The following is a 24936-nucleotide window of genomic DNA, read 5'->3' as shown; positions in this document are numbered from 1 at the left end:
CAGTCAAAAAGACCCCATTTCTCCTTCCCTCATGGAAGACAGCCAGAATGATTTCCCAGCCATCAGCGTCTACTCTAGCTGCATCTGCCTCAGATACAAGGAATATAGCGAATTTTAAAAGGCCGGTGACTCAAAACCATGCTCTGTTCATATCATTGCTTGATGGAATATTGATTGAACTAGACCTTAGTAAACAGGAACTATTGCATGCTATTTCTACTTTGGCTGGAAGATATGTATTCAATTAGACTTTTAAATAATAGTTAAAGTTTCCTTTATCTCTTCCAATGGACTCATCTTTCACATCAAAGATCTTTTATTTTCACTGTGACATTGCCAATGTGCTGTTTCTTGTGGCAAAATTAAAACTTACCACAACTTTACAAACAGGATCATATCACTCAAATGCTTGGCAATGCTTGAGGAGAAAGGATATTCTTGTATCCAAGTTAAGTCCTGTTACATAATCTGAAAATTGTCTGAAGAGCTGTCAGGAAAGGATAGTTGATGAATATGGAGGATTTCAAAGAAAAGCAAGGTGGCAGATGAAATGTTTAGGAATCCATTGTAGACTTGATTTAAATGACTGTCTTTAGCTACAAATATTTGGTTTTTAAAGGGTAAAGTTGCACATGAGTACATTCCTGGTAACACACTGAAGGTTAAATAGCCTTACAAATCAAGAATTTCAAAGGTAGATAATTTAAAGATTAAGTACTCAAAATTTGTGAGCAAGCCAATATTGAATGCAAATGTCAGTGTGGTTACTGATGAATTAAAACTAATAGTTAAGGATGAGAAATGAATTAGATAAGAATGCAGCAACAGAAAAGGAGAGAGATGTTATCTGGATTTCTCTCTACCTTAGATATTCAGTTAATTCTTCACGTTGATATTCCTTGAGATGTTGTAGTATAAACAAGGCTTGCTTTCTTATATGAGTAGCCATATATTTTATGCCAATGCTTATTTTTCAGCTTTTCTTCTAAAAAAATGAAGTACTGGTGTATGTGCCTATCTGGTCTTTTTTCAGCTCATTTATGTGTTTCTATAGCTGTATGAATATGCCTTCATTTACCACTTAGTTCATAAGACTTTTAAGAAGAAGGACCGTCAGTCCTGATGGCTTGACCTAAAGGATGCTGTTAAGGGATATTCAGAGATAGATTATTATTATAATAATGATTTATTTTTATTATTTATTCAGCAGATACATAGTACTTAATGTGTGTTGAGAACTTCTAAGTGAATTTTTCAAATACTAATTAATTTTATGTTCTCAACAACCCTATGAGATAGGTATAATCATTGTTCTTATTTCATATAGAGGAAGCTGAGGAACCTAGAGATTAAGTCACTCAGTGTCATATAGCCGGAGACTTGGGACTTGTACCCCAGCAGTGTGTCTGTAGAGTCAATGTGCTGACCATGACACCATGGTTTTCTCTACCCTTTCTCTCTCTGTACTAGAGAGTATCAGCCACTGCATGAGGCTGCGATCCCTCGTTTGTCTTCAGGCACTGGTTGGTGGCACAGCCGTCACCCCATCCCCTTCAGGGCACTTAGTGTGATACCCCGAATTATATTGGTATGGTTTCCTCTTCTGAATTTCTACCGCATACTGATTTGTCACTCAAAAGTTAGAGTGGTGCCTATTAGCACCAACATAATTGTATTCTTTTCATACTTTATTTTTCTCAATATAGCAGGAGGGAAGACAAATGCTTACATCATAGCACTGATATATTTTAACTCTAGCACTTAACAGTGCTCGCTTACTATAGAACGCAGAACTCAATCTCATTTCTGTTGCTCAAGCTGATATTTGTCTTTTGTGTGTGCAGCAGTTTCATATCTTGTTACATAATTGGCTCCCACCTCTTCTGTCATGTCCCTTCCTGTTACAGACATCACAGGATGGATGGAAAATAACAAGATTCAAGGTAAGGATCTGCATGCTGAAGGAAGAATTCAGCTTTCGAATTATACTGAAAACATTTTCAGTATTTCAGACATCACATTTTGAATTGTTTTTGAGAGACTAAATATACAAATGGACAATGACTAAACCATGTATGACAGCAGAGCTCTCACCCACAACCTCTAAAGCAACTAGTCCAGGAAGCCAAGCCACAACCTATGTAACTATGAGTCCAGAATGGTTGGGACTTGGTCAATCACTGCCAACCTCCCTAATTCCTGCCCCTGCTTCCAACTCAGAATCAACCACATAAAGCCAAGTATGCTTCCCAAACTAATCCCATAGGACACCCCACTTCTAGTTAACCTGCCTCCACCCTCCCTGTGCCTGCAACCCCACTCAGAGCATACCTGAAGCCTCCCCTTTCCTTCACCATAAAGCTTTCCCATGCTGCTGCCTGCCTTTGAGTCTCTGCCAAATGCAAGTGATGGCTGGTGGCTGACTCCCTTGCTATAGCAAACTCGGAATAAATACATAAATGGCCTCTGTTTGTCTTCATTTGTATAGTCTTTATTTCCACACAAGAGAAATAGTCTCCTTTTGCTGGGCTTGCCAGAAAATTGTTTATTATGTTAGTTCCTCACTTACTAATGGTGTCCATAAGGGATTTGTTAAAGGGCTGACCATATTTAACATCTAGATAATCAGAGGGTTATCCAGATGTGCATGTAAATGGTCTAACAAATGTTAGTTTTATCATTGCCTTCAAATATTTTTGCCTATTTTGTTACTTGTAATTGGATGTGTTTGCTTTTCTTAGTATTATTTAAAAATCAAAGAAACAAACCAAAGATATTTAGGGAGAGTTTTATTGTAAAGATAGGCAAGGGCCTACAATTTTACATTTTTCCAAGTCTACAAAAACTCTCAGAGTAGAGACTTCTTGATGTCTGTCATACCAGCAGACAGATTATTTATAAATTGGGAAAGGGAAAGTTCACTTTCTGCTAAACTGAGGTAGAGGTGGTGGCACCTTAATATCTTGGCCTTTCTCCAACTTCTTCTCACAGTCCACCAGGTAATTGACTCCATCGATGACTATCTGAACGAGCTCAACCTTTGACAGTGAAAAAGACGAATGATTAATTTGAGTAGAAGACACCTGCCGGGCACTGATCAGCAGGACCAACACTGGTACAAACGAGAACTTGCCACTTAGATGGACTTTGGAACAATTTCTTCCATTTCCCTAAGCGGTTGTGGGAGGAGAGTTGTCTGGAGGTCCTTCTCAGAGATGGAAGGCAGAGATATCACAAGGGTTTCTCTCCATCTTTCCTTGATTAAGATGGGGTTATTACCTTGTACGTAAAGCTTTTTTATATTTGAAAAACATTAGTTTGCCTCTCCGACACCTTTTTTCCCCATCAATGTCTGCTACAAAATGTCGGCATTTGTTTGAAAGTAAGACACCACAATGACACCCTTGTATTGTTCTTTGGCCTGCATCTGATTTCCGACCTGCCACTAAGCTCCCTGTCTGAGCACTATGCTATCTGATCAGATATCATCATTTACACAGTGGGTGTCTAAAAAATTGCTTAAAGTCAAATCTTTGGCAACTAAATCATGTTTGCACTGTGCCAGGCAAGTTTATTAATTAAAGGAAACTGCAAATTATATTAAACTTTCTAAAATTCCTGATTTTTAAAAAATACATTAGCACTTTGGTTTCCAAATATTGTTTTTTCTTAAACTAGAGCACATCTACCTATGATTTGTGTCCCCTGGGATTGCCTTCCAAACAAATTACTTGCACTGCTCCCAAGGAGACACAAACTAAGATAGTAAGCATTAGTTAATGCCAGTTAATGCCCTAACGCACATGATACAACTCATGAATGAGCAGGAAGGATAGAAGGAATCATTGAGTGTTAGACCCTAGGCATGACAGAGTCTAGTTCCCTCCCCATCTCTTTTTGTGCATAAGGAAACTGAGGTCCTGAGAGAGGGTTGAATCGGAAAGCCAGTCACTGCTAATTAAGGAAACACATTATTTTTTACTTATCCAATTGGTCCATCCCAGTGTTGGTGAGAGTGTGGTGAGATGGGTCTCTCATTCACTGCCAGTGGGACTGTATCTTGGTAGAAATCTTCTGGTAGAAAATTTGGTCATAAACAGCACCCCCTCATTTTTAACCCAGGATTCCTTTCCTAGAAATATATTCTAACTGAATAAATCAGAGTTGTGATTAAAGTTATATAGAGAGAGGGTCAAACAAAATATCAAATCAGGAAAACATTAAATAGATAATAGACTATCATTAAAAATATGTTTTAGAAGAATATTTAATATTGTGGGGAAATGCTCATGATATACTACATTGGGAAAAATTGTGTTATACCAAATATGTGTTATAATAACAATGTTTTTAAAAGTTTTTTGAATGATTATAAAAAAGAATGGAAGTCAGTTTAGAATAATATTCACAGTGGCTATTGGGGTTGTTGGGCTAAATAAATGGTGTTTTAAAAAATATTCTTTGGGGGCAGGTGCAGTGGCTCACGCCTATAACCCTAGCACTCTGGGAAGCCGAGGTGGGAGGATCGCTTGAGCTCAGGAGTTCAAGACCAGCTTAAGAAAGAGCGAGATCTCATCTCTACAAAAGTAGAAAAATCAGCCAGGTGATGTGGTGTGTGCCTGTTGTCCCAGCTACTTGGGAGGCTGAGGCAGGAGGATCGCTTGAGTTTGAGGTTGCAGTGAGCTATGATGACACCACTTGCACTCTACTCAGTGACAGAGTGAGACTCTGTCTCAAAGGAAATAAAAACTAAAAATACTCTTTGGCATTTTTCTAGCTTTTATATTGATTGCCTATTGATTTACAGTTAGACTTAAAATTTTTTAAAGCACTAACTACCTTGCTTTCCAGTAATAAATATCTAGTTAATATTAGACTTCAACAGGGCTAGGCTCCCAGATTTTCTTTATTCACTATACCACACTTATCCAGTCAACTTTAGAAGTTGTATTTATAGCCATTTCTTCCTCAAGTACCTTCCTTACCAGAGCTGGGAGCACAGAAGCTGATTTAACTGTTTGGAGTGTTTTCTCCTTTCTCTTTCCTCAGTTTACCGGTAGGGGTATCAATAGGCAGTGAAATATTCAAAAACTAGCAAGCTGGAAGAGACAGCTTTGATAACCCACAGATTTAATAACCAGCCACTGAATTATTAAGTGTTTTGTTATGAGAAGAGGCTTTTAAATTAATAATAGGCCTGATATGTTCAATGCGACCACATCCAGATAAGTTGGTGTAACTTAGCATACTCAGTATGTGCTTAGTGTTCAGCTGCATACTTCTGTAGTGTGTTTTTATGCCTAATCTAATTCATCACTTCAGGCCTACACATAGTCTATGAATTCTATTCATCTTAGGTATTCAGAGAATCTGAAGGATGAGCATAATTGCACGATCTTTTTTTTTTTTTTTTTTTTGAGACAGGGTTTTGCTCTGTCACCCAGGCTGAAGTTCACTCACTGCAGCCTCAAACTCCTGAGCTCAGGTGATCCTCCTGCCTCAGCTTCCAGAGTAGCTGGGACTACAAGTGCACTACACCCAGCTAATTTTTATTTTTTATACAGACAGGGTCTCACAATGTTGCCCAGGCTGGATCTCAAACTCCTGGCCTCAAGTGATCCTCCTGCCTCAGCCTCCCAAAGTGCTGGGATTATAGGAGTGAGCCACTGTGCCTAGCCTGAGCACAATTTTATCTATTCCTAGTGCATACCTTGTCATCATTAGCCCTAGAAATAGAAGGTTAAAGACTATCAAGCATCTAGGAATGCCACAGTGAAGATGATAGTATGTAGCCTTCACCAAAGGAAATTCAGAATCAAGAGAAAATTCTCCTATTTTACCATCCTCAGAGGGATAGCACACATGTTCTGACTTTCCAGTGACAAAATACTGCTATTCCTTTAGCATAATAGAGCTCCTGTCTGCTGAAGATTCCTGGAATAGATCTCAGTGACAGGTGGGTGACAACTTTCTCATTGTGAATTCCTTTACTTGCCTAAAAATTCTCAGATTACACTGTGTTTACCTTTATGCAGTTATTTCCCATGGAACAATAATACTACAAATGGAAAGCTAACATGACTCAAGACTCCATGGGGGAAGAAGAGGTCTTGAATTTTTTGGAAAAAATAAGACTGTTCAGGCTACTTCTCTACTTCCTCTTTCTCTTATGCTGAGTTTGTCAGATTATGTTAGGAAAGTGAGAGATGTTACCTCTGATCGACCAATTCGATCTATGTTGGAAATATCGTACACGTCTGCCACTGCAGCAGTGTCCACGCCACCTGTGCCACGCTTTTGCAGTCTTAGGTTCTCCAGGATCTTAGAGAAGCGTGGATCCTAGGACAACAGATAGTACTTAGTATCACAATAAGCAAAACTGATTCACCATCATTGGCACATTCACTTAGAAAAGGCATATAATGAGAGATATTAACAGTTAACATTTATAAAGCATTTATTTACTATGTACCAGGGCACTGTGTTGGAACTTTTAATCCTTCAAACAACCCAATGAAGTAAGTATTGCTTTCACTCCCATTTCAGAGATGAGGAAACTGAGGCTTGGAGGAATTGACTTGCCCAAAGTCACACAGCTAGAATGTAGCAGTGCTGGAATTGAAACTGGGTAGTCTGACTCCAACCTTGTGTTCTTAACTTCTATACCTTTTTTTTGACATCTAGAGGCCAGCTTTCATGTGTTTAATTATTCATTTATGTAACAGTTGTCATTGTTATCAATAACATCACGAAGTTAAATCACTTCAAATAATTTTCTTAACATTGAAGTTTTAAATAACAAAAATTTTCATGCTTTTTTTTTTTGGGGGGGGGGCAGGATTTTCTAAAATTTTTTTAAAGTATTTGATTCACTTGGTGTGCTGTGGCAGAAACTACTAGTAGCCCACCAGAATCTGTTTCCTCTTCTTCCAGCGCTGGACCACTGACTTAAGTTCTTGCTAATGGAATGAACAGAGGTGACGTGTGCCACTTCCAGGCCCAGACTTTAAATCTTAGCATGGACACACCTGCATGCTCTCTCCCCTTCCCACCAACCGGAGTATGGGCCCTGACTGTGACCATAGAAATGAGGCCAACTCAGCATCACCTGGAAACTAGTTAGAAATGCAAATTCTGCAAGTGGGGCCTGGTGATCTGTGTTTTAACAAGCCCTCCAGGTGATTCTCATGGAAGCTGGAGTTTGAGAACTACTTGCACTAGGAGAGACAGAGAAAGGAGATGGCAGGAACCTCAGGGAGCAGAGCAGAGCTGCCTGCCTGCCTATCCTGATTTGTTACATGACAGAGAATTTAAAGGCATTATTCTTGAAGCCACCATCCCTTTCTTATAGCCCCTCAACCTTTTATCCTAATACAAATGTCTTTTGAGGCAAACTTAACCCTCTCTGGTTATTTTTCTATTATAGGTGAGAAAGTAAGAGTTAAGGAAAGGGCAGTGATGTTTTCTCCCTCCACAAAGCAGCCACATCCAAGCTGATCCCGCAGGGACCCAACAGGGCTGCTGGACACAAAGCGTTACCTTGCTGAGCTTTGGGATCTTAACGTGGACACCAGCTCGTAATCCTGTTCCGAGGTTCGAAGGGCAGGTCAGAATGTAGCCTAGGCGCTCATTCCACATGAACTCCCAGCCTCGTTCTTGGATTAACCGTTCTACCTACAAGTAGAACAACAGTGAACAAATGGCAGAGTTCTCAAATATCCATTCATTTGGCACATCCCCAACACCAGGGAGAGACATGTATACCCTAATGAATGAAATTTAGATGAATTTACAGTACTCCTTTAATAGAAAATGAAAGCTCTTCTATCAAAATATTAAAATGGTCCAACTAAATTAAATGAACCATGTAAAGCACTGAACACAGTACTTAGCAAATACTAAGCACTCAATGAATGTTAGTTGGTGGTATTACTCATGCCAAGATGGTAAAAGAATATAAGAATTCTCAGCAGGTTAAGTCTGTGGTCAAGTTACATCTTATATTGTCTCTATCCTTATAATAGCCAAGAGCGATATTAAAAATAAGTAATGATTCACAGACTTCCCCAAGCCATTGTGGAACGGGGAGGAAAGCACAGGAGCTTTCTAATAAGAGAAAGTCAGCTATTTTCTGAAGCACTACCCTCGAAGTTCCACTCCAAAAGAATGCTTTGATCTCTAGAAAAAAATTAGCTCTCTCTTGAAAGCTACCATCGTGTCTTTCCAGACTGAAAAACATTTTATTTTAATGAATATTCAGAAACCTCTGATTACATCTTACTTCTTTTAGTCCACGACAGAATCGCTCAAATACTCGTTTCATATTGCCTCCTTTTTCCATGGAGATTACTCTGGTGTGGTCTTCCTCATTTATCCAGATGAGAAACGTCTTATCATAATTATGCCTAATGAAGAGAGAGATATGGTGTTGAGTGTTAATAGCATTTGTTTCAACACATGAAAACTCCCATTACCTCTCTAGCTTGATTGCTTCATTTCACCTTCCTCATTTTTTAGATGGCCCTTGTCACTTAATTGTGCCTGAACAAGTGCCACAAAATAATATTATTTTGACAGAATAATAATACTGACTCCAACCCTTAAAGATGTCATGTTTTTGCCCAGGAAGAATATAATCCCCTTAGTTCCTCAGACTAGGATGACAATAATTCAACTACGATAACACTTGCTTGGCTTTGACGCTAACCAGAGTATTTTGTTTCCTAACATATTCAACCAAAATCTTGTGCTTATATAAAAAAAGCATTTGCCTGCAGCTTAAGATGTATGACATACACAAGACTGCACATATGTCTGTTCTGTAGATCTTGCCTGTCCACCCCAACTGAGGAGCTGCTCATTTCGGTTCCTTCAGGTACACTCATATAATAACCTACCGAGGTGTAGGAGTCAAAGTGGAATGAGGACTGTTGGCCAAGATAAAATACATATACACTAGATATCCATTCTTCCTTTTAGGGTTTTTCTTAAATCCTCAATACTTGTTTTTCATTTTTTGTTCTTTTGTTTTAATGTCATTCATGAAACAGATTCTCTGTGAGGTCAAATAATATGAAGCTAATTTTTTCTTTAAAAGGTAGTCTTTTTTCTCATGCATAATTCATGCAAACCGGCCCACATTCCTACATGTCTTAGACACATCACAATACTTAGATATATGTACACAAACACATAAACACACACAAAATTTCCAAATAGTCTGTCTCCTCCATTTAGCTCAATCCGGGCATGCTATCAACTGCAATTCACAACAGCTTCAGGTTAGGACAAGCAGGCAATCCAAAAGAGCAAATGTGAAAATGCTACGTCCATACCAGATTCCTCTGGCATCTGGCCAGTCACGGGCCATCCCAGCACATGTTAGTAAAGGGGACACTGGCTTATCAAACAGAAAGTGGTCCTGTAGGCCAAAAGGGACAAAGCAGAGAAGAGAGACTGATGAGATCAGACATGACTGCAAGTGCCAAGTGACCAAATTCCAACCCACTTATAATTGCTGAGGTCTCTTAGGCAGGGTTCTCAGCCTTGGCTGCCCACTCTAATAACCTGAGAGCTTTAAAAAATGCTGATACCCAGTTTCCAGTCCCAAGAGATTCTGACAATTGTTATGGAGTATGCTCTGGGCATTGGGATTTTTAAAAGCTCTTCAGGTGATTCTAGCATGACACTAACACTGAAAACCACTGGCTTAGCCCAGATGGCGATGCTCACTACAGCACTCTGGGCTGTGTCTACAACACCAGCACCAACCCTCTGCACTGGCAGAGTAGCAATGAATGAAGGTGCTATCCTGAAAAGTCTCTTCTGCACAGCCACCATTCTCTGTTTCTAGCATTATTGGTCCATTTATCATAATTTCTTTCATTGAAAAGTATTAGAGTTGTACAATAGTGACCCATATGTAAAAATAGCTACCATTAATTTAATGCTATGTGCCAGGCTCTATGCTATGTGCTTTTTAAAAATTTATTCCATGTGATTATTCTATTTTGTAAGTGAAGAAAACTGAGATTCCGAGAGGTAAGACAACCTATCTAATATCACACTGCTAGGAAGTCACAGAGCCCAGATTCAAATCTAGAGCTCTAGGACTCCCAAGACTGTGCCTTTAACTGCTTCAATATACTATGCCACATATCAAAACCAGTGTCAAGAGACCGGTATTTGACTTGCTGTGTATACACTACTCTCTCTTGCATAGCTATGTACATACTCTATAATGAAACATACAGATAATACAGAGTCAAATATGATTACACTGAAGTAAGACATCAAGTGGATATGGGGGGAGGAGGCCTACAGTCTCTAAGAAATGGGAGAGATCAGAGATTTGAGCCAGGAGAGGATTGTGAACTTTCACTGCCTGGAAAGCAGCAGGGCCCTTAAGCAGGAAACCAGAGTGGCTACCCGAGGTGCAGGTGGGCCTGTTCTGTAACGGGGCAGGGGAATGGTTGGCCCGATGGCCAGAGAGACCAGGAGAGTGAGGCCCATAGACCATCTAGCTGGCCTGTCTTGTCTGCAAATATAGCAAATATAGATGGCATTTGCATCTTCTGAAATGACAGAATTTTGTTTCTCCTTTTCTTTGGAGTTTAGTTAAAGGTTTTAACCATCTAGTTTTAGCTGTGTTAATGGGAAAATAAGTAAGGGACTTGGGTTTTGTCTACCCTAGTGCTAGAGAGAAGTTGTGGAGGACAGACACAGTGGAGGCAGCAGGAATCAGCTCCAAGAGTCAGAGTAGGCCTTGCACGTGGAACTTCCCTTCTAGATTTTCCTAGCTTCCAGGATGTTCTTTGGGTGGGGCAGTGGAGACTATCTGCCAAGCACTGACAGGATGTCCACACCTAACTGTTCCCAGTTATCAGCAAGCAAGGGGACCCTCCATTAATCTCCACCCCCTCTCCCCACCCTACCAACTCCACATTGGAGTTTCCTCTGCAGATGCTATCCATACACTATTTCCATGGTTTAACAAGTACAATTTAAAGCCTCATCTTCCTTCCTTATACTGAACAGGTAGAAGCCCCACACCTGGCCCAGCCCTCGGCAGAGCCGCAGGGGCGGAGCCCAGCAAGCTTCGGGCCAGGGCGGAGGCTGGAGCGGAGCTGGAGGAGGGGCCTTCCCGCGCGGTCCAGCCCCTGCCCTGGCAGCCCCACCGCCACTCACGTCGATGAGCCGTTGCTGGTCCTGCTCCGTCATCTCCGACAGCTTGTAGTAGCGGCCGGCCAGGTCCCCTTTGAGGCCCTCCAGGGCGGTGATGGCCACGTTCTCCACCTCCCTGCGCTCGGCCCGGCTGCAGGCGGGCGGCAGGCTGAGCCCGCGGATGCTGCGGCCCGTGCGCACCCGAGACGACAGCACGTAGCGCTCGTCGAACTGCCCGTGGGTGACCTGCCGAGCAGAGCGTGGGGTCACTACGGGCCTGCCGCAGCCGCAGTGGGTTCCGATCCGCCGGCCTGCACTGTCCCCAGGGACCCTGGCACTGTGCGTGGCTGCGCAACCCGCGTGTGGGACGGAGTCGGGAATTCTCGGGGCAGGGGCGCTGGATAAGTGCAGGGCAGAGCTGTCGTCTACAGCGCAGTCTGGGAGCCTCTGCCCTCACAAGGTGGTTTGGGATGAAAAAAGGAGTTGCTGTAGGAAAGGCTTAAAGTTCTCAGTGGCCAGCTCTACCCTAATGGTATTTATTAAGGAAAACAAACACTTGGGGATCTTCCTAACCTTCTCTGTGGCCCTCAAGGAAGTAGGCTGTGCCCGGGCAGTTCCAGAGCTTTCAGGGGCCCCGGGCTCAGGGCGGGGAGCCCCGCTCTCCAGTTCTCCTTCGGGGCTCTGAGCACTGGAAGGCAGAGAGGGAGGCTGGCGCCTACCTTGGATGCGTCCAGATCTGTCGGGTGCTTCATCACCCTGGGGTCATAGCCGTTGTGCCTTAGTTTGATGACGGGGTCAAAAAGGTCAGCAAACACCTGCGGGAGGGAAGATACTTCTGTTTCCTATTTACCTGGTTCACCTACTATTAAAAGGTCTTTCCAGTCACTTGTCCCTTTTTAACTTAAGGGCCAAGTTGATGCCCTCCTTCTCTGAAATTCTCAGTGCTACCATGCAGGAAATGGGTGTGAGAATGAATTGGTGGATAATAATAACAACAACAAACTTCTACCAAAGAAAACCTTTTAGAGGCATCTTGCCCCTTGAGAGAGGGCAGGGCCGCTGCACTCTGTCATCTTAACCTCCTCACTAGTGATTCTGCCAAGCTCACTGCCCTCAGACTAAGAAACTTTTGTGGTTAAGAATGTGAGGGGTTTCCTACAAGTTTTTGCTTTTGTAGGATATAAGAAACTGCCATATCAGAGGCTAAGCAGTTTCGTGCACAAAAGAGAAGGTCAGAGAAGTTTAAGCAACATTAAATTCATGGAAAACCCGGCTGCACCAGGAGAAAAATACACAGCAGCAGTCAGGGCAAAGCAGGGACCTCTCGCCCTGTGAGGACCTTCGCCAGCCCAAAGGGTATTGTGCAAATTCTATTCTAAAAACAAAACAAAACAAAACAACTTCAGGGATATCCTTTATAAAAGAGCATTAAGAGAAGTTGTAACAGAGCACCCGGCAGTCTTTGGGAGCTGTGGGACGTGGGGAGGCAGCCAGCTCTAGTCTGGTCCCAAATCAGACCCAAAGCTGTATATAAATGAGCTGCCAGTCTTGTTTATTGAAAATGACTCCTCTCTTCTCTCCATGGCTACCTCCCCGGGGAACTGCCTGCAGCTCCCTGCAACAGAAGTGCACGAAGAGGGTGGACCTGAGGGAGGAGGCTGCATGACTGAGAGGCTGCTCTGCAGAGAGGGGTGCACCGTGGCTGAGCTCTGCTAGTACCAGACCATCTTGTGCTTCTACACCAAGGATGAGGCTGCTGAGATCATGGCATTTGTCCAAGAGACTTGGTGAATTCAGTAGTCTTGGCTACAGTGGCTGTCTAATCAGTGACAGGAAGAGAATTCCTAAACTAAAGGCCCACTGAACGCTCTTCCCAACCCACACCCAATAAAGCTCAGCCACAAATGCACCTGCTCCTAACGTCTTATTGGTGAATACATAGCATTATATATTACTTTCTGTGCCAACTTATCCCTTTGACAGACTCAGAGAGCTCTGTCATGCAGCTCATTCCTCCATGGGGAGGGATAATAGGGCGGCAGCAAAAGAAGCCTTGTCCCTGGGAAGCTGTAGACCTCATTGTTCCAGAAAGCATTCCAGATGGTTCTGCTGGAGCCGGCTTCCATGGAGAAGAGAAGGACACTGGGACTGTGCACTTCAGCCATCCCAGCACCCCCACCCACCCACCCACCCCCACTGCAGAACCAGCAGCCGATAGTTTTACCTCATAGGACTCCTCGTCCCCAGCCACCATGCCCACGGTCTTTATGAAGGGGTGGCCGGGGTTGTCCACTCCTGTCTGGATGCACTGGTCCAGGGTGTAGCCGTTCGGCGTCACCTTGTTGCGGAGCTTGGCGTAGATGGCAGGGGTGAGGCACTCGGCCATGCAGTTGTTGTGCTTGCGCAGGTCCGGGTAGTCGGCGCTGCGCGGGGAGCAGAGGGGGTTCAGCCACGGCCCCCGCGGGGAGGGGCCGGGGGAGGCCTGGGCCTCTGCCCATCCTTCCGCGGGCTCTTCAGTCAGCGCGCCCGGGACACTCGGCTAGAGCTGCCTGGGAGTCCTGACTTGAGGGAGCCAGGCTCAGAAAAAGTCGTCCCGGTGAGCTGCCCGGGAAAGGGACGTGGCCCTGCCCGAGAATCCCAGGATGCTGGTAGCCCGCAGACTGTGGCTCACGGATAGAGGAGACAGGGCGAAGATAATTATGAGAATCAACTGAGATCCTATGCAGACTCCTTCCCCTCCACCCCGCAACCCAGAAGCTCGGTAAAACATTAAGGAGAGCCGCATTTGGGTTCTTTAGGTCGGCAGTGCAGAGGCTAGAAACCCTGCAGGCGGAACTACACTGAAATTCATTTATTTCTCTGTCCTTTGTCTGTAACGCAAGCTCCACCAGAGGAGGGGCTTTGTCTGCCTTTTTGAGAACAGTGGCTGACTATTGAAACAGGCATTCAGTAAAAATCTGTTGCAATAATAAAAAGATGAAATGGAGTGCTGTCTTGCCCTGGGGTACGCACTGGTTGAAGAATAGGGGATTCAGGACCACCACAGGCTCAAACACAAGTACTCTCACCTCAGGAATTCCTGAGGTACATGACGGTTGCCAGTGATACCCTCAGACATCCTCATGTCCACAAGAGACAGTGTCTCTGAGAAACACCTCAGGGTTTTCCTTGTCAATCTCGTGCACACCTGCCTGTATGGAACCCATGCTGTTGGCACCCCATTCAAACTCTGCTCCGCCCGTGGTGGCTCATCCACCGCAAGGTTCCAACGGCTGAGAAAATATGTCTATTTTCATCCCCTCCTGCCACTCCTCCACTTCCCATCTGCAGTGTCCTTTAAAGCTGATACTTAAAATCAGTACTGTGACACTGCATTTTCCCGAAGGTAGTAGAGCAGTGAGAGAGACATGGGTCTGGAATCAGGGGGCCTAGATTTGCATTTCGCTGCATCAGCTGCGCGAACTTGGGCACTACTTAATTTTTCTAAGCCTCCATTTCATGACAAAAGGATGCTAAGATGAATAAGAGATAGTCCATGTGAAGTGCTTAGCATACATAAAAGTGCTCAACAAATGTTAACTATCACTATTATTACTGTTCGACTGGACTGCAAGCTCTGGGCAGGAATGACAATGCTATACTTCCTTGTATTTGCTCCAGGGTTGTGGGGCTTAATGAGTCTCAATTTGACTTAGTCATCCTCAAAGGCAAAAAGAAGGAGGCTTGCTGACAGTTTCCAGCAGGGCAAAGCATGTTTCTGGCTGGCACTGGGAATTACGTTAAAGCCAAGAGGCCTTACCTGGGGGGAAATAGCTTGTGCTGCTCCCGGGACTCAGCACACACCTTCTGCTGGTTCAGCAGGTACCCAGTGGTCAGGGCACCGGTGCCCATGGTAGCAAACAGCAGAGAAGCATTGCGGCCAGTTAGCAACTTAGAGAAGATACTGGCCATCCTTGCCTCTTGGGTAAGTGTCTGGAAAGCAAAGAAACTGGATTAGAGAGCTTCAAAGGACAACCCTGAACCACAGCATAGAGATCAACAGACAAGAGAAAGAATTGCAGGAACCATAGCCCCTCTTTTGGTGTGTGTGTGTGTGTTTTCTATTTCTTCCGTTTTTTTTTTTTTTTTCTTCATACTGATTGAGAAAATTTGGGTAGTTTTAGACATTATTAATGTCTAAACTGCCTGCAACACATGCCATTTTCTCCAGTAATATGATATAAAAAAATAAACAAAAATAGTGAATTTCTACTTCCAGCTGTTTGACAGACCACATGATCCTTTGGACTCTGCCACTATACAACAACTGGACCCTGAATAGGATGGATTTCTGGGCTTCTAGGAGGTACAGGAAATCTCTGAGGAACACCCTCCCACTCCTGTCATCCAAAATGAGCTCTGTGCCAGATAAACTAGGGGCTTGGGTTACCTTGAGGGTGGATGCCCATCTGAGCACTAAGGTTAGGGTATCAGCAATGAGGGGTGGGGTCTGAGTATGGGACTCCCCCATTGAACTCAGACCTTTGAAAGGGGCTGCAGTGGCCCTAATTCAGCAGACTCCCATCCCCTGGCTCCCAGCAGAAGCAGTTTTCCTCAGATTAGGCCCTGGATTCCCATAGATTGAGATTAAATAACAAGCTTCCAGTCAAAGATCACTAAGCAAACGAGAAGGTACAATGAGTGAGAGTCAACAGAAGAAATAGATTTAGATCTCCAATGATTGAAGATATTGCAGTTGTCAGACAAGAATATAAATTAGCTCTAGTGTGTTTAAAGAACTAAGTGTTGGAATCATATTTATGAGCAAGCACCAAGAGACTATTAAGAATGACCAAACTGCCAGGCATGAGGGCTCATGTCTGTAATCCCAGCAATCTGGGAGGCTGAGGTGGGAGGATCAGGTGAAGCCAGGAGTTTCAGACCAGCCAGGGCAACATAGAGAGACTCTGTTTCTACAAAAAATGAAAAATAAAAAAATTAACCAGGCGTGGTGGCACATGCCTGTAGTCCCAGCTACTCAGGAGGATTGCCTGAGCCTAGGAATGTAAGGCTGCAGTGAGCTATGATTATGCCACTGCACTCCAGGTTGGGTGACAGAGTGAGACCCTGTCTTAAAACAAAACAAAACAAAAAAAAGAAGACAAAAACCAAGCAGACTTGAAAGAGAACCAAATTGAACTACCGGATATGACACAACTGAATATAGAATAAATGAATTGGAAGATCTATCTTAAGAAATTACTCAGAATGTAGCACAGAGAAATATGAAAATGGAAAACATGAGATATAGGAGAATTGATGGATAGAGTGTCAAAGTCAAATACACATCTAATTGAAATCCCAGACAGAGAGAATAGAGAAAACAGAGAAGTCATAATTGATGAGAAGTGACTGAGAATTTTCCAGAACTGATGAAAGACAAGAATCCATGACTCAAGAGGCCCAACATCACCCAAGCAAACTAAAAAGAAATTGACACCTAGACAAATAATAGTGAAACTGTAGGATATCGGTGACAAAGAAACCGATCTACAAAGAAATGACATCAACTGATTTTTCCAAAATGAGGCCAGAGAAAGAATACTTTTAGAAGCAATAATTATCAACACAGAATTAAAGATCTAGTCTAACCATCTTTCAAAAATGAAGAGTGAAAAAAACAAATACAGATAAAGAAAGGCTCAATAACAAAGGAACTTACTAAATAGATATTTGAGAAAGAAAGGCAATGACAGCAGAAGGACATCCTGAAATGCAGATGATGGATTAAAATGTGTAAATCTAAATAAGTGTTTATATAGTTATCAACAAGTGATGAAAATCAGGATAAACACACCCATACAGATACCTGCAGAAGGGCAAATGAGCCCCACAGTATCACCAAACAGGGAGCTATATAACATGGGTCTTTGAGTGGAGAACAAAAGAGCCGGTAGCTCTCAGTACTCTCTCACTATTTGGTCTCCATGATGCCTAAATAAAGAGAGTATGGATTTCCCTAACAATTGGAAGGCTCCCAGGATGCAGCTGCAAGATACTCCAGCTTACGTGGATCAATTGCTTCAAAGAACTTGGGTTGATGTTTATGGCAATGGATGAAAACCTGGGCCACCCAGTGAAGGAAAAACTCCTCCTGATAAGGTGAATCATCACCTGGAAATCTCTGCTAAACTTGAATATCTCAACTAAGAGCATCAAAGACCTTGAAAACATTTAAGAAGTTGCTTTTGTACATTAGCTCAGGAAATCAGATTGTTAGACCGTTTTTCTTCTGTGCTCATGTCTGCAAACAACTCTTTCAATCCTAACGACAGCATATAGTACTAAAAACAGACAAGATGAAATGGTCATTTCTTGACATTGTCCTGGGGACTTGTAGTGACCCAACATTAATCTCATCACATATACTTCTTTGTCCCCTACTAGGTTGTAGTCAGTATCCTTCCAAGAACAGATGAGGGCTCTTCAAAGAGCTGCACCAATGCTTCCTGGCTCTTGTGTGTGACAGGCAACACCAACATACATCCTTTGGGCTGTCTCATCTGCTGCCACACCTTCAAATCCACTTTATGAGCAGAGAGGCAATGCTGTCACTGTGAGGTTTACTGTAGAACTCACCAAAGTAAAAGAAGCTTTGCCCAAATTCTTTCCAGGCAATACATGCCTAAAAGTAATCCAGGAAGGACCTGGTCTCCTTAAGCTAACAGGAAGTGCATTCGTTTCTAGGCTGACCCAAATGTCTTGATCTTTATCTCTCTTTCCTTAAATTGCCTGTGCACTGACATGTGTCCATACCTGAGTCTGTTTGAGAAGATAAGTCTTAAGAAGCAGAGTCAGGAGAAAGGGGAGGGAATGGTCTCCATGGATAGCCCAAAAATAACTGGTAGTCTTGAAAGGTCTTCCTTCCTGTGAAGGCAATGTGGGGGTGGGTGTCTGGCTCAAAATATTAATGTTTGAGATGTCATCATATCCATATTTTAGTTTCTGGACATAATATTCATTTACTTCTAAGAGTTCCAGCATTGGCCAGGCATGGTGGCTCATACCTGTAATCCTAGCACTTGGGAGGCCGATGCAGGAGGATAGTTTGAACTCAGGAGTTCGAGACCAGCCTGAACAAGAGTGAGACCCTGTCTCTACTAAAAATAGAAAGAAATTAGCCAGACAACTAAAAGTATATAGAAAAAATTAGCTGGGCATGGTGGTGCATGCCTGTAGTCCTAGCTACTCAGAAGGCTGAGGCAGGAGGATCACTTGAGCCCAGGAGTTTGAGGTTGCTGTGAGCGAGGCTGATGCCACGGCACTCGCCCAGGGAACAGAGTGAGACTCTGCCTCAAAAGAAAAAAAAAAAGAGAGGGAGAGAGTTTCAGCATTGCACTGGTGTCTGATCAATAATGGACCATTCATGCCAGTGACCCCAGGGAGGCTTTGGTTGTAGCCAGCAACACAGTCCTGGAACTGAATTTCTCAATTAATCCCTGATCCCTTGCAAAGAATTGACACAGACTTCAAGTTTTGACGAAGCAAAGAATTCCTGACTCCTTGACTCTGTTTTACTCTCCTCAAGACACACAGACATCAAATTTCACTATTACGGTCCCAAATGATGAACCTGGATGTGAGATTAAAACAAGGGTCTTTTACAGGCTGGTGATCTGGGAATGTCTGTTCCACGCTCTCCCAGGCCCCAGAGCCAGGCTTGCAATGAAACCACTTTCCCTCGTGACTAAGCTAAATCTCTGTGGCAAGTTAGTCTTTAAAACGCTGCACAGGCAGAAAGTTGCTTTTCCCTGTTACCTGGCAGGCCCCAAGTATTACATAAGCATTATCTGCAGCTCAGGCCACGGCTCAGAAGAGGCTTGATAGGTTATTTGCACATATGATAACATGTGGTATAAATAAGTAAAGTTGGGAAGATGTTTATATGTAAGAGGTAATCTGTGTCCACCAACGCAGTCAGGATTTGGCTTTGCTTAGTTTTTAAACATGGTTTAATAAGTCAGTGTATCTTGTGAAACCACTGGGACAAAAGTTTGGAGCAAAAAGAAATTTGAGGCTCACTTGCAGAAGCTTTTAACATTTTTTTGGTTCCCCCCATTCCCTGAGCATCATCATAACTTACTGAACTGTTCTGTTTAGATGGGAGAGGAGATGAGGGGGCCAGAGCAGCCGTGGTGTTTATCCCTGGGATAAAAGTTTCCAGACACCCTCACTGTGGGCTCCACTCCTGTAGCCAGGGGGGTCTGCAAATGGCAGGAGCATCTCACATACATCCTGCAGAAAGCACATATCTGCTTCCTAAAATGTTTCTCTTTAGAGATGTTCGTTGCTGGCTGATCCAGCCCCCCCCATTGGAACGTGGTGGGCAGTTAGGACCATGGCAGGTGCTGGTCCACCAGGACTCTTCTCCCAGGGGGCCCTGGCTGCTGGACATGCCAAGGGTGAGGGAAGCTGGCTCTAAACCTCTCTGCCACCCGAGTTCCTTCCCACCACCCCCTCAGCTCTCTGATTGGCGCTGTTCTCTGGCCTCACCCCCACCCCACTGTGCCCACTCGGTTGGCACCTGCTCCTTCACAAGCATCCCAGGTCAGTTACGGCCTCAGGTCGGCTTCCAGCCCCAGCAGGAAGCATGGAATTCATTCATCAGTGAGTCTTTTCTGAGAGCCTATTAAGTGCAGGCACTGTGCGAGGTGAAATGAGAATCAGCAAAAGAAACACAGTCCCCTCCTTTGGGGGCTTCTAATTTACTTTGGGAGTTGATCAAGAAAACGAATAAGCAAAATCATGATAGGTGGGGATGAGTCAAAGAAGGACGTACGCAGGATGTGCTGGCTCCTTTCAAAGTCTCCATGAGTCCTAGAGAGAAGGCCTGGCCATGGGGCCTCTCGTTTCTGCCCAGCCCCACCATGACACTGCTGCCAACAGTGGTGATGTCGCACCCTAAGCACCTCCTCCTGTTCTTTGCAACTTCCAGAGAAGCTCAGGTGGAGCTGCTCTCGGGCCTTCAGTGCATGTCTTACCCAAATGAGTCAGAGTTTCCTCAGAAGGAGGAAAAGAGGAAGAAGCAGAAGCCTGCTGTAGCAGGCACACTGTGTGCTGTCGCCCCACTGTGTAGGTGAAGACAGATACTCCTCTGTGAAGTTAAATGACTTGCCCAGAGCCACACTGCTAGTGAGTGACAGACGTACAGTTTGAACGCACACCTGTGTGGCCGCGTGCCGCTGTCAAAGCCATTGGCAGCTGTACATTGTGAAAACGCTTCCCAAGCACAGGCGGCTGCCAAGCCCAGCTGGGTTTGGGAACCCTGCGTGTTACCACCTGAGCCTCAGCAGCTCCCTCTCTATCGTGGGCACGATGAGCCCTCTCCCGGGGGTGTTGTGGGGATGAAGGCACCGGGTGCAGTAGGCATTGAATAAACGTGAGTCCCTTCCCGTAACAGCCCTGAGGCCACGGGGTCACCATCACTCCCTCCCCCGGCCACAGCTGATTATCCCAGCCGGCACTCGTCTGCCCCTTCCCTGAACGCTTTTCAATTTTAGCTGACATTTTTACCATTTAAAGTGTTTCATTGGTTTTACTTTGTCATTTCTCTGAGGACAAGACTTTATTTCAGAAGGTGCTTATCACATACTTTCAGATCTACTGATCAGCCTCTGAAAACCAACCACAAAATGGATTTGACCATTTGGGCCCCCTCACCCCCGCCCCCGGTTCTTCTTCCAAGCCCGACCCCTGCAACGTGTCTCCAGTGACTTCTGGCTTCACCAGCAGGTCCCCACTTTCCCACCTCTGACCTTTGCTTGGGTGTTTCCTTCTCCCTGGAATATCCTTTCCATCCTTGCACACTGAGTCAAAACTTCCTATCTTTTTTTTTAACTAACATTTATTGGGCTCCTATCACGAGTCCCACATCATTCTAGGGGCCTTACAAACATTACCTTCAGCCTTGGCAACAATCCTGCCAAGTAGGCATTATTGTGTAGATGGGGAAACTGAGGCTCGAGAGAAGTGAAGTGAGCTGCTCCAGGTGTCCACGCCAATATGGTGGTAGAGCTGGGATTTGAACCCGGGCTTTTCTTTAGCCCTGGATTCGGCTTCCTTGTGGACCCCAACGCCTCACACGCAGCCCTGCACTGACCGGCAATTGGAGGGAAACCCTGCCTTGCTGCTTAGGACTTGTGGAGCCACCGGCCACTTCACTGAGTTAAACCCCCAAGACAGCAGCTCCTAGGCACAGGATTGTCACCTGAGAGCATATGACTCCTCCCAGAGTCCCAGAATATTACCAGCCTGTTCTCCTTCCGTGTCCTTCCCTGCTGAGGTAGCACGCGTGCCAGGGATATTTCTGCCCGCTCCGCTCTGACGCTAGGGGCCCAGTGTGCCTGCCAAGCCACACAGGGGTGCTGGGCCAGCCGGCCTCTCTCTCAGGCTTTTTCTCTCCTTCCCTCCTTTCTCCTCCTTCTACACACGTGGGGATTGCAGGGGGTGAGGAGGAAGGTAGTATCTAGCTCCACCCCATAGAAACTATCTGCCTCAGTTTCCCTACCCTGGAACACCTCTATGGCTCCTGATTTGAAAAGCATTGCTTATAGCATCTGGGCTAAAATCAGCCAGAACACCTGGGCTTCAAGCCAGTGAGATTTGGGGGGCGGGGCAAGAGCCCTAACGGAGCTAAAGGCAACAGCATCCTGTTTGCTCTTACGCTGCCTTCTCTATTAGAATACGAGCACAACCGCATCAAGCCCGCAAGAGCTGCGCATCTCTCTGTCCCAGGCCGGCATACAGGGAGTCTGGGTCCTGCTCTAAGGGTCTTCCCTGGTTCTGTGACATCCTGGAACGTGGAGGCCTCAGGTTCTGTCACTGCCGCAAGCCTCAGCCTCCTGGTTGTCCTGAGCACCTGGGTGGGGACCGCATGTGCTTTTCTGCTGCCTCAGAGTTATTTCTGGGCCAGCTGTTGGTGGCATCCATGTGTCCGAGCTCCTTGGCCAGAAGGCAGGTGGAAGGCCAGGGGGAGGACCACGTGTCAGCTTTCCACCCAGAGAGTCACCCCAAAACAGAGGACGTCCTTGGGGTTGAAGCAGCTCCACAGAACTCTCTGAACAAATTCCCAGGACGACAGTCTCCTAGGCCAGCAGCAAATGGCTGTCCCCTCCCCGTTCTATGAGAGCAAAGGGTTCACATGACCTCACGACCACTGGGTACACGGTCAAAGTTACTGGGCACCCCTGGGCCTCTCTGTGCTACTCAACAAGCAGAGAGGCAGAGGCAGGAGATGGTTAGAGTCCTGCCCTGTGAGACACAGGCCTTTCCTAGCCCTCCTTGTGATGAAGATGGGACCAGACCTGTCTCTCAAAGGTATTAATAATAAATTATTGGCAAGAAAATAGGAAAGTAGGAGCCGTCTAGTCGTTTAAACTGCTGTGGAGGAGTGGGTTGCCTTCTTCCTGCCCGAGGGAAGGAGTCTCTGAGGCTTCCCAGGCAGGGGTGGGTGTGACCCCAGCAGTCAGTGGCCTTCAGGCCGGGCTCCCTGCGGGGTCCCGGGCTCGGTGGGCAGGAACTCCCGGAATGCTCGAGGCAGGCCCTGCATGGCTTCCTCCGGGCAGACGGTGCGTCCTGCTCTAGGCTGCGGCAGACATGGAGACCCAGGGCCTCTGAGCAGGGGCAATCTCTGTTTCAGAGCCAGTCCCCCTCTTGCCTCTGAAAGCCCTCGCCTCCCCTTTCCTTACCCCACCTCCCAGCCCACAGTTTCCTGAACCTTCCTCAGCAGCCCTGCTAGGAGAAGTGACCTGGCTCATGGCCCATTCTCTAAGGCTGTGGTTTGGTCGAGGAGCCGGCAGAGTCCGTGGGGTGCATGTGGCACTCACGTGCTTTGCTGGGACGGTGCCTTGACCCGCAGACCGACTGCAAAGTCTGAGGTCTTTGGAAAAGGCAGTGCAGGAAGCGAAGTGCTCCGGCGGCAGAATACAGCCCAGCTCCCAGCAGAGCCCGCCCGGCAGGAAGGCCTCTTGCCAGATTCTGGTGGTGGCCGTCTTCTCCCCGGTGAGAGGAGCGAAAGAACAGACCAAGGACGTGAGTTCAGAAACAGACAAAGTGTGAGTGCCACAGACAGAAAAAATGGCCCTTCTGGAAAGGCATGCACCAGTTTAACTAGCTTATCCTTAGGGCATGAGGGCACTAACTGTCCCCCCCCCCCCCCCCCCCCCCCCCCCGATTCCAGCGGACTCGGTGAGGGACACAGAGCCTGGTAACGCTTTCCAGATGTCTGAAGGGCAGCACTGAGGATACCAGTGGGTTTTGGTCTGTTTGGCGAACATCACTCTCTGCTCATTCAAAGCATTTGAAGGCAGAGATGCCACCGACTAAGAACAGGACTGGTATAATCTCTGAGAGCCAAGCAAGCAAGCTATTATGGCAAAGAACAGGCCTTTGCCATGGATGCAACACTGAGGCCACTTCTGCAGCTTTTTCTTTTGACCTCTGGTGGGGAGGGCGGACGGTTACTTGGCCCATTATCCACGTATTAGTGATTTCAAAAATGAATCTCTAACAATATTCACCAGTTTAAATTGGGTCCAGCTATTTGTGCTTATTAGTAATTAGCTCCTTTTGAGGGCCTTAAAATTTTAATTTTCTAGTTAGTTCATTCCAAGTCGCTATTTGCACCTCTATTGATGCTGCCGAGGAAAAACATTCCCAGAAAAGAGTGGATGAGGCTCTGCATATTACTAGGGAAAGAAATTTAAAGTTTAAACTTGTCCCAAAGTTAGTGTCAAAACTCAGCATTTAGATTTCTTATTTCCATCAACACAAATCCCCGAGTCACTGTCAAAAAGGTCTGCAAACAGGGTGCTGGTATGTTTCTGGTCCCTTGGGCTAAGCTGTCCACGCCTGCGAGCGGGGACGAGTGCGGAGCTTCAGCTAAGGACGGACACGCTGCGGGCTTCCTTATCGAGTCATCCTTACTTCCTCACACACGTGCAGCGCCCGAGGTGCCTGTCCTATACACGGTTCCCGTCTGCGTCCGCACCTCCAGGGCCCCTCACGCTGGCTCTAGCAGTGCCTCCTCTTTGCAGGAATAAAGCAGAGTTTCACGGACTCACTGACCTTGAAGCCGGAGTGTCCCACGTCCTGCTGCACGCACACAGCCAAGAAGTATAATGGGAGCTGGCAGGGCCCGGCCTGGAAAAGACTCCGGGGCTGGGCGGCGCCTGAGGGTGTCGGCCAATCCCGGCCGGACTGCGGGTCGCACCTGCTCCCCCGGCTGTGCCCTTGAACGCAGCCACCGACGCTTCTGCACTGGGCCCCGGGCTCTGTCTTGCCCCTGCCCTTGCTCTAAAACGTTTCCCTCCCCGTTGAAGAGCAAAGGCAGAGGCCTTATTCCCTGAGCCCCCCCCGGGCGCTGCCTCTCCCAGGGCTCTGAGAGGGGTCCTAGGGCCTGCAGCCTGCCTGCCCGGCCGGTCTCGGGACGGAAGGGCCGGCAGGGGAAGCGGCACACCTGTTGCGGGACTCGTTTCTCCCGCCTCTCAGGTGCGCCATCTTTGAGGCCCCAGTTAGCTCTGGAGAATAAACCCTGCAAGCCGAGGTCCAAGAGGGGAGAGGTGTTCAAAGCTGCCTCTCTCCAGCAGCTGCCCAGGCCCTGAGCCAGGGGCTGGAGTGACCTCCTTCCGACATGTTGTCTGGGGCCTGGATCCGGGCACAGTGACAACCGTGTCTGTGTTCAAGATCAGGCCATCTGGAGTAGATGACACATCTTACTTTCCGTCCACACCAGCT

The 24936-nt window shown here is 45.9% G+C and overlaps 1 protein-coding gene across 1 annotated transcript; it reads right to left on the bottom strand.

Annotated features, from left to right (window-relative positions):
- Nucleotides 1-2772: 2772 nt before the first annotated feature.
- Nucleotides 2773-24462, bottom strand: CKMT2 (creatine kinase, mitochondrial 2). Its single transcript, XM_045565787.1, has 10 exons — nt 24268-24462; nt 14963-15135; nt 13388-13586; nt 11883-11978; nt 11188-11409; nt 9336-9421; nt 8282-8405; nt 7540-7674; nt 6214-6339; nt 2773-3038 (listed from the first exon to the last, which is right to left on the bottom strand). The coding sequence occupies exons 2-10, from the start codon at nt 15112-15114 to the stop codon at nt 2919-2921; spliced, it is 1260 nt and encodes a 419-aa protein (XP_045421743.1). The 5' UTR covers nt 15115-15135; nt 24268-24462; the 3' UTR covers nt 2773-2918.
- Between the last annotated feature and the right edge of the window lie 474 nt (nt 24463-24936).

Source organism: Lemur catta, chromosome 12 (genome assembly GCF_020740605.2).
Source record: "Lemur catta isolate mLemCat1 chromosome 12, mLemCat1.pri, whole genome shotgun sequence".
Taxonomy (NCBI): Eukaryota; Metazoa; Chordata; class Mammalia; order Primates; family Lemuridae; genus Lemur; species Lemur catta.
This window is presented reverse-complemented; position numbering and strand designations above follow the sequence as displayed.

Coding starts and splice junctions, on each gene's coding strand:
- CKMT2 (XM_045565787.1), bottom strand. CDS start 15,114: ATGGCCAGTATCTTCTCTAAGTTGCTAACTGGCCGCAATGCTTCTCTG. Junction 11,979..13,387: donor GGGACGAGGAGTCCTATGAG/GTAAAACTATCG, acceptor TCCCTCCCGCAG/GTGTTTGCTGACCTTTTTGA. Junction 11,410..11,882: donor CAGATCTGGACGCATCCAAG/GTAGGCGCCAGC, acceptor TCTGCTCGGCAG/GTCACCCACGGGCAGTTCGA.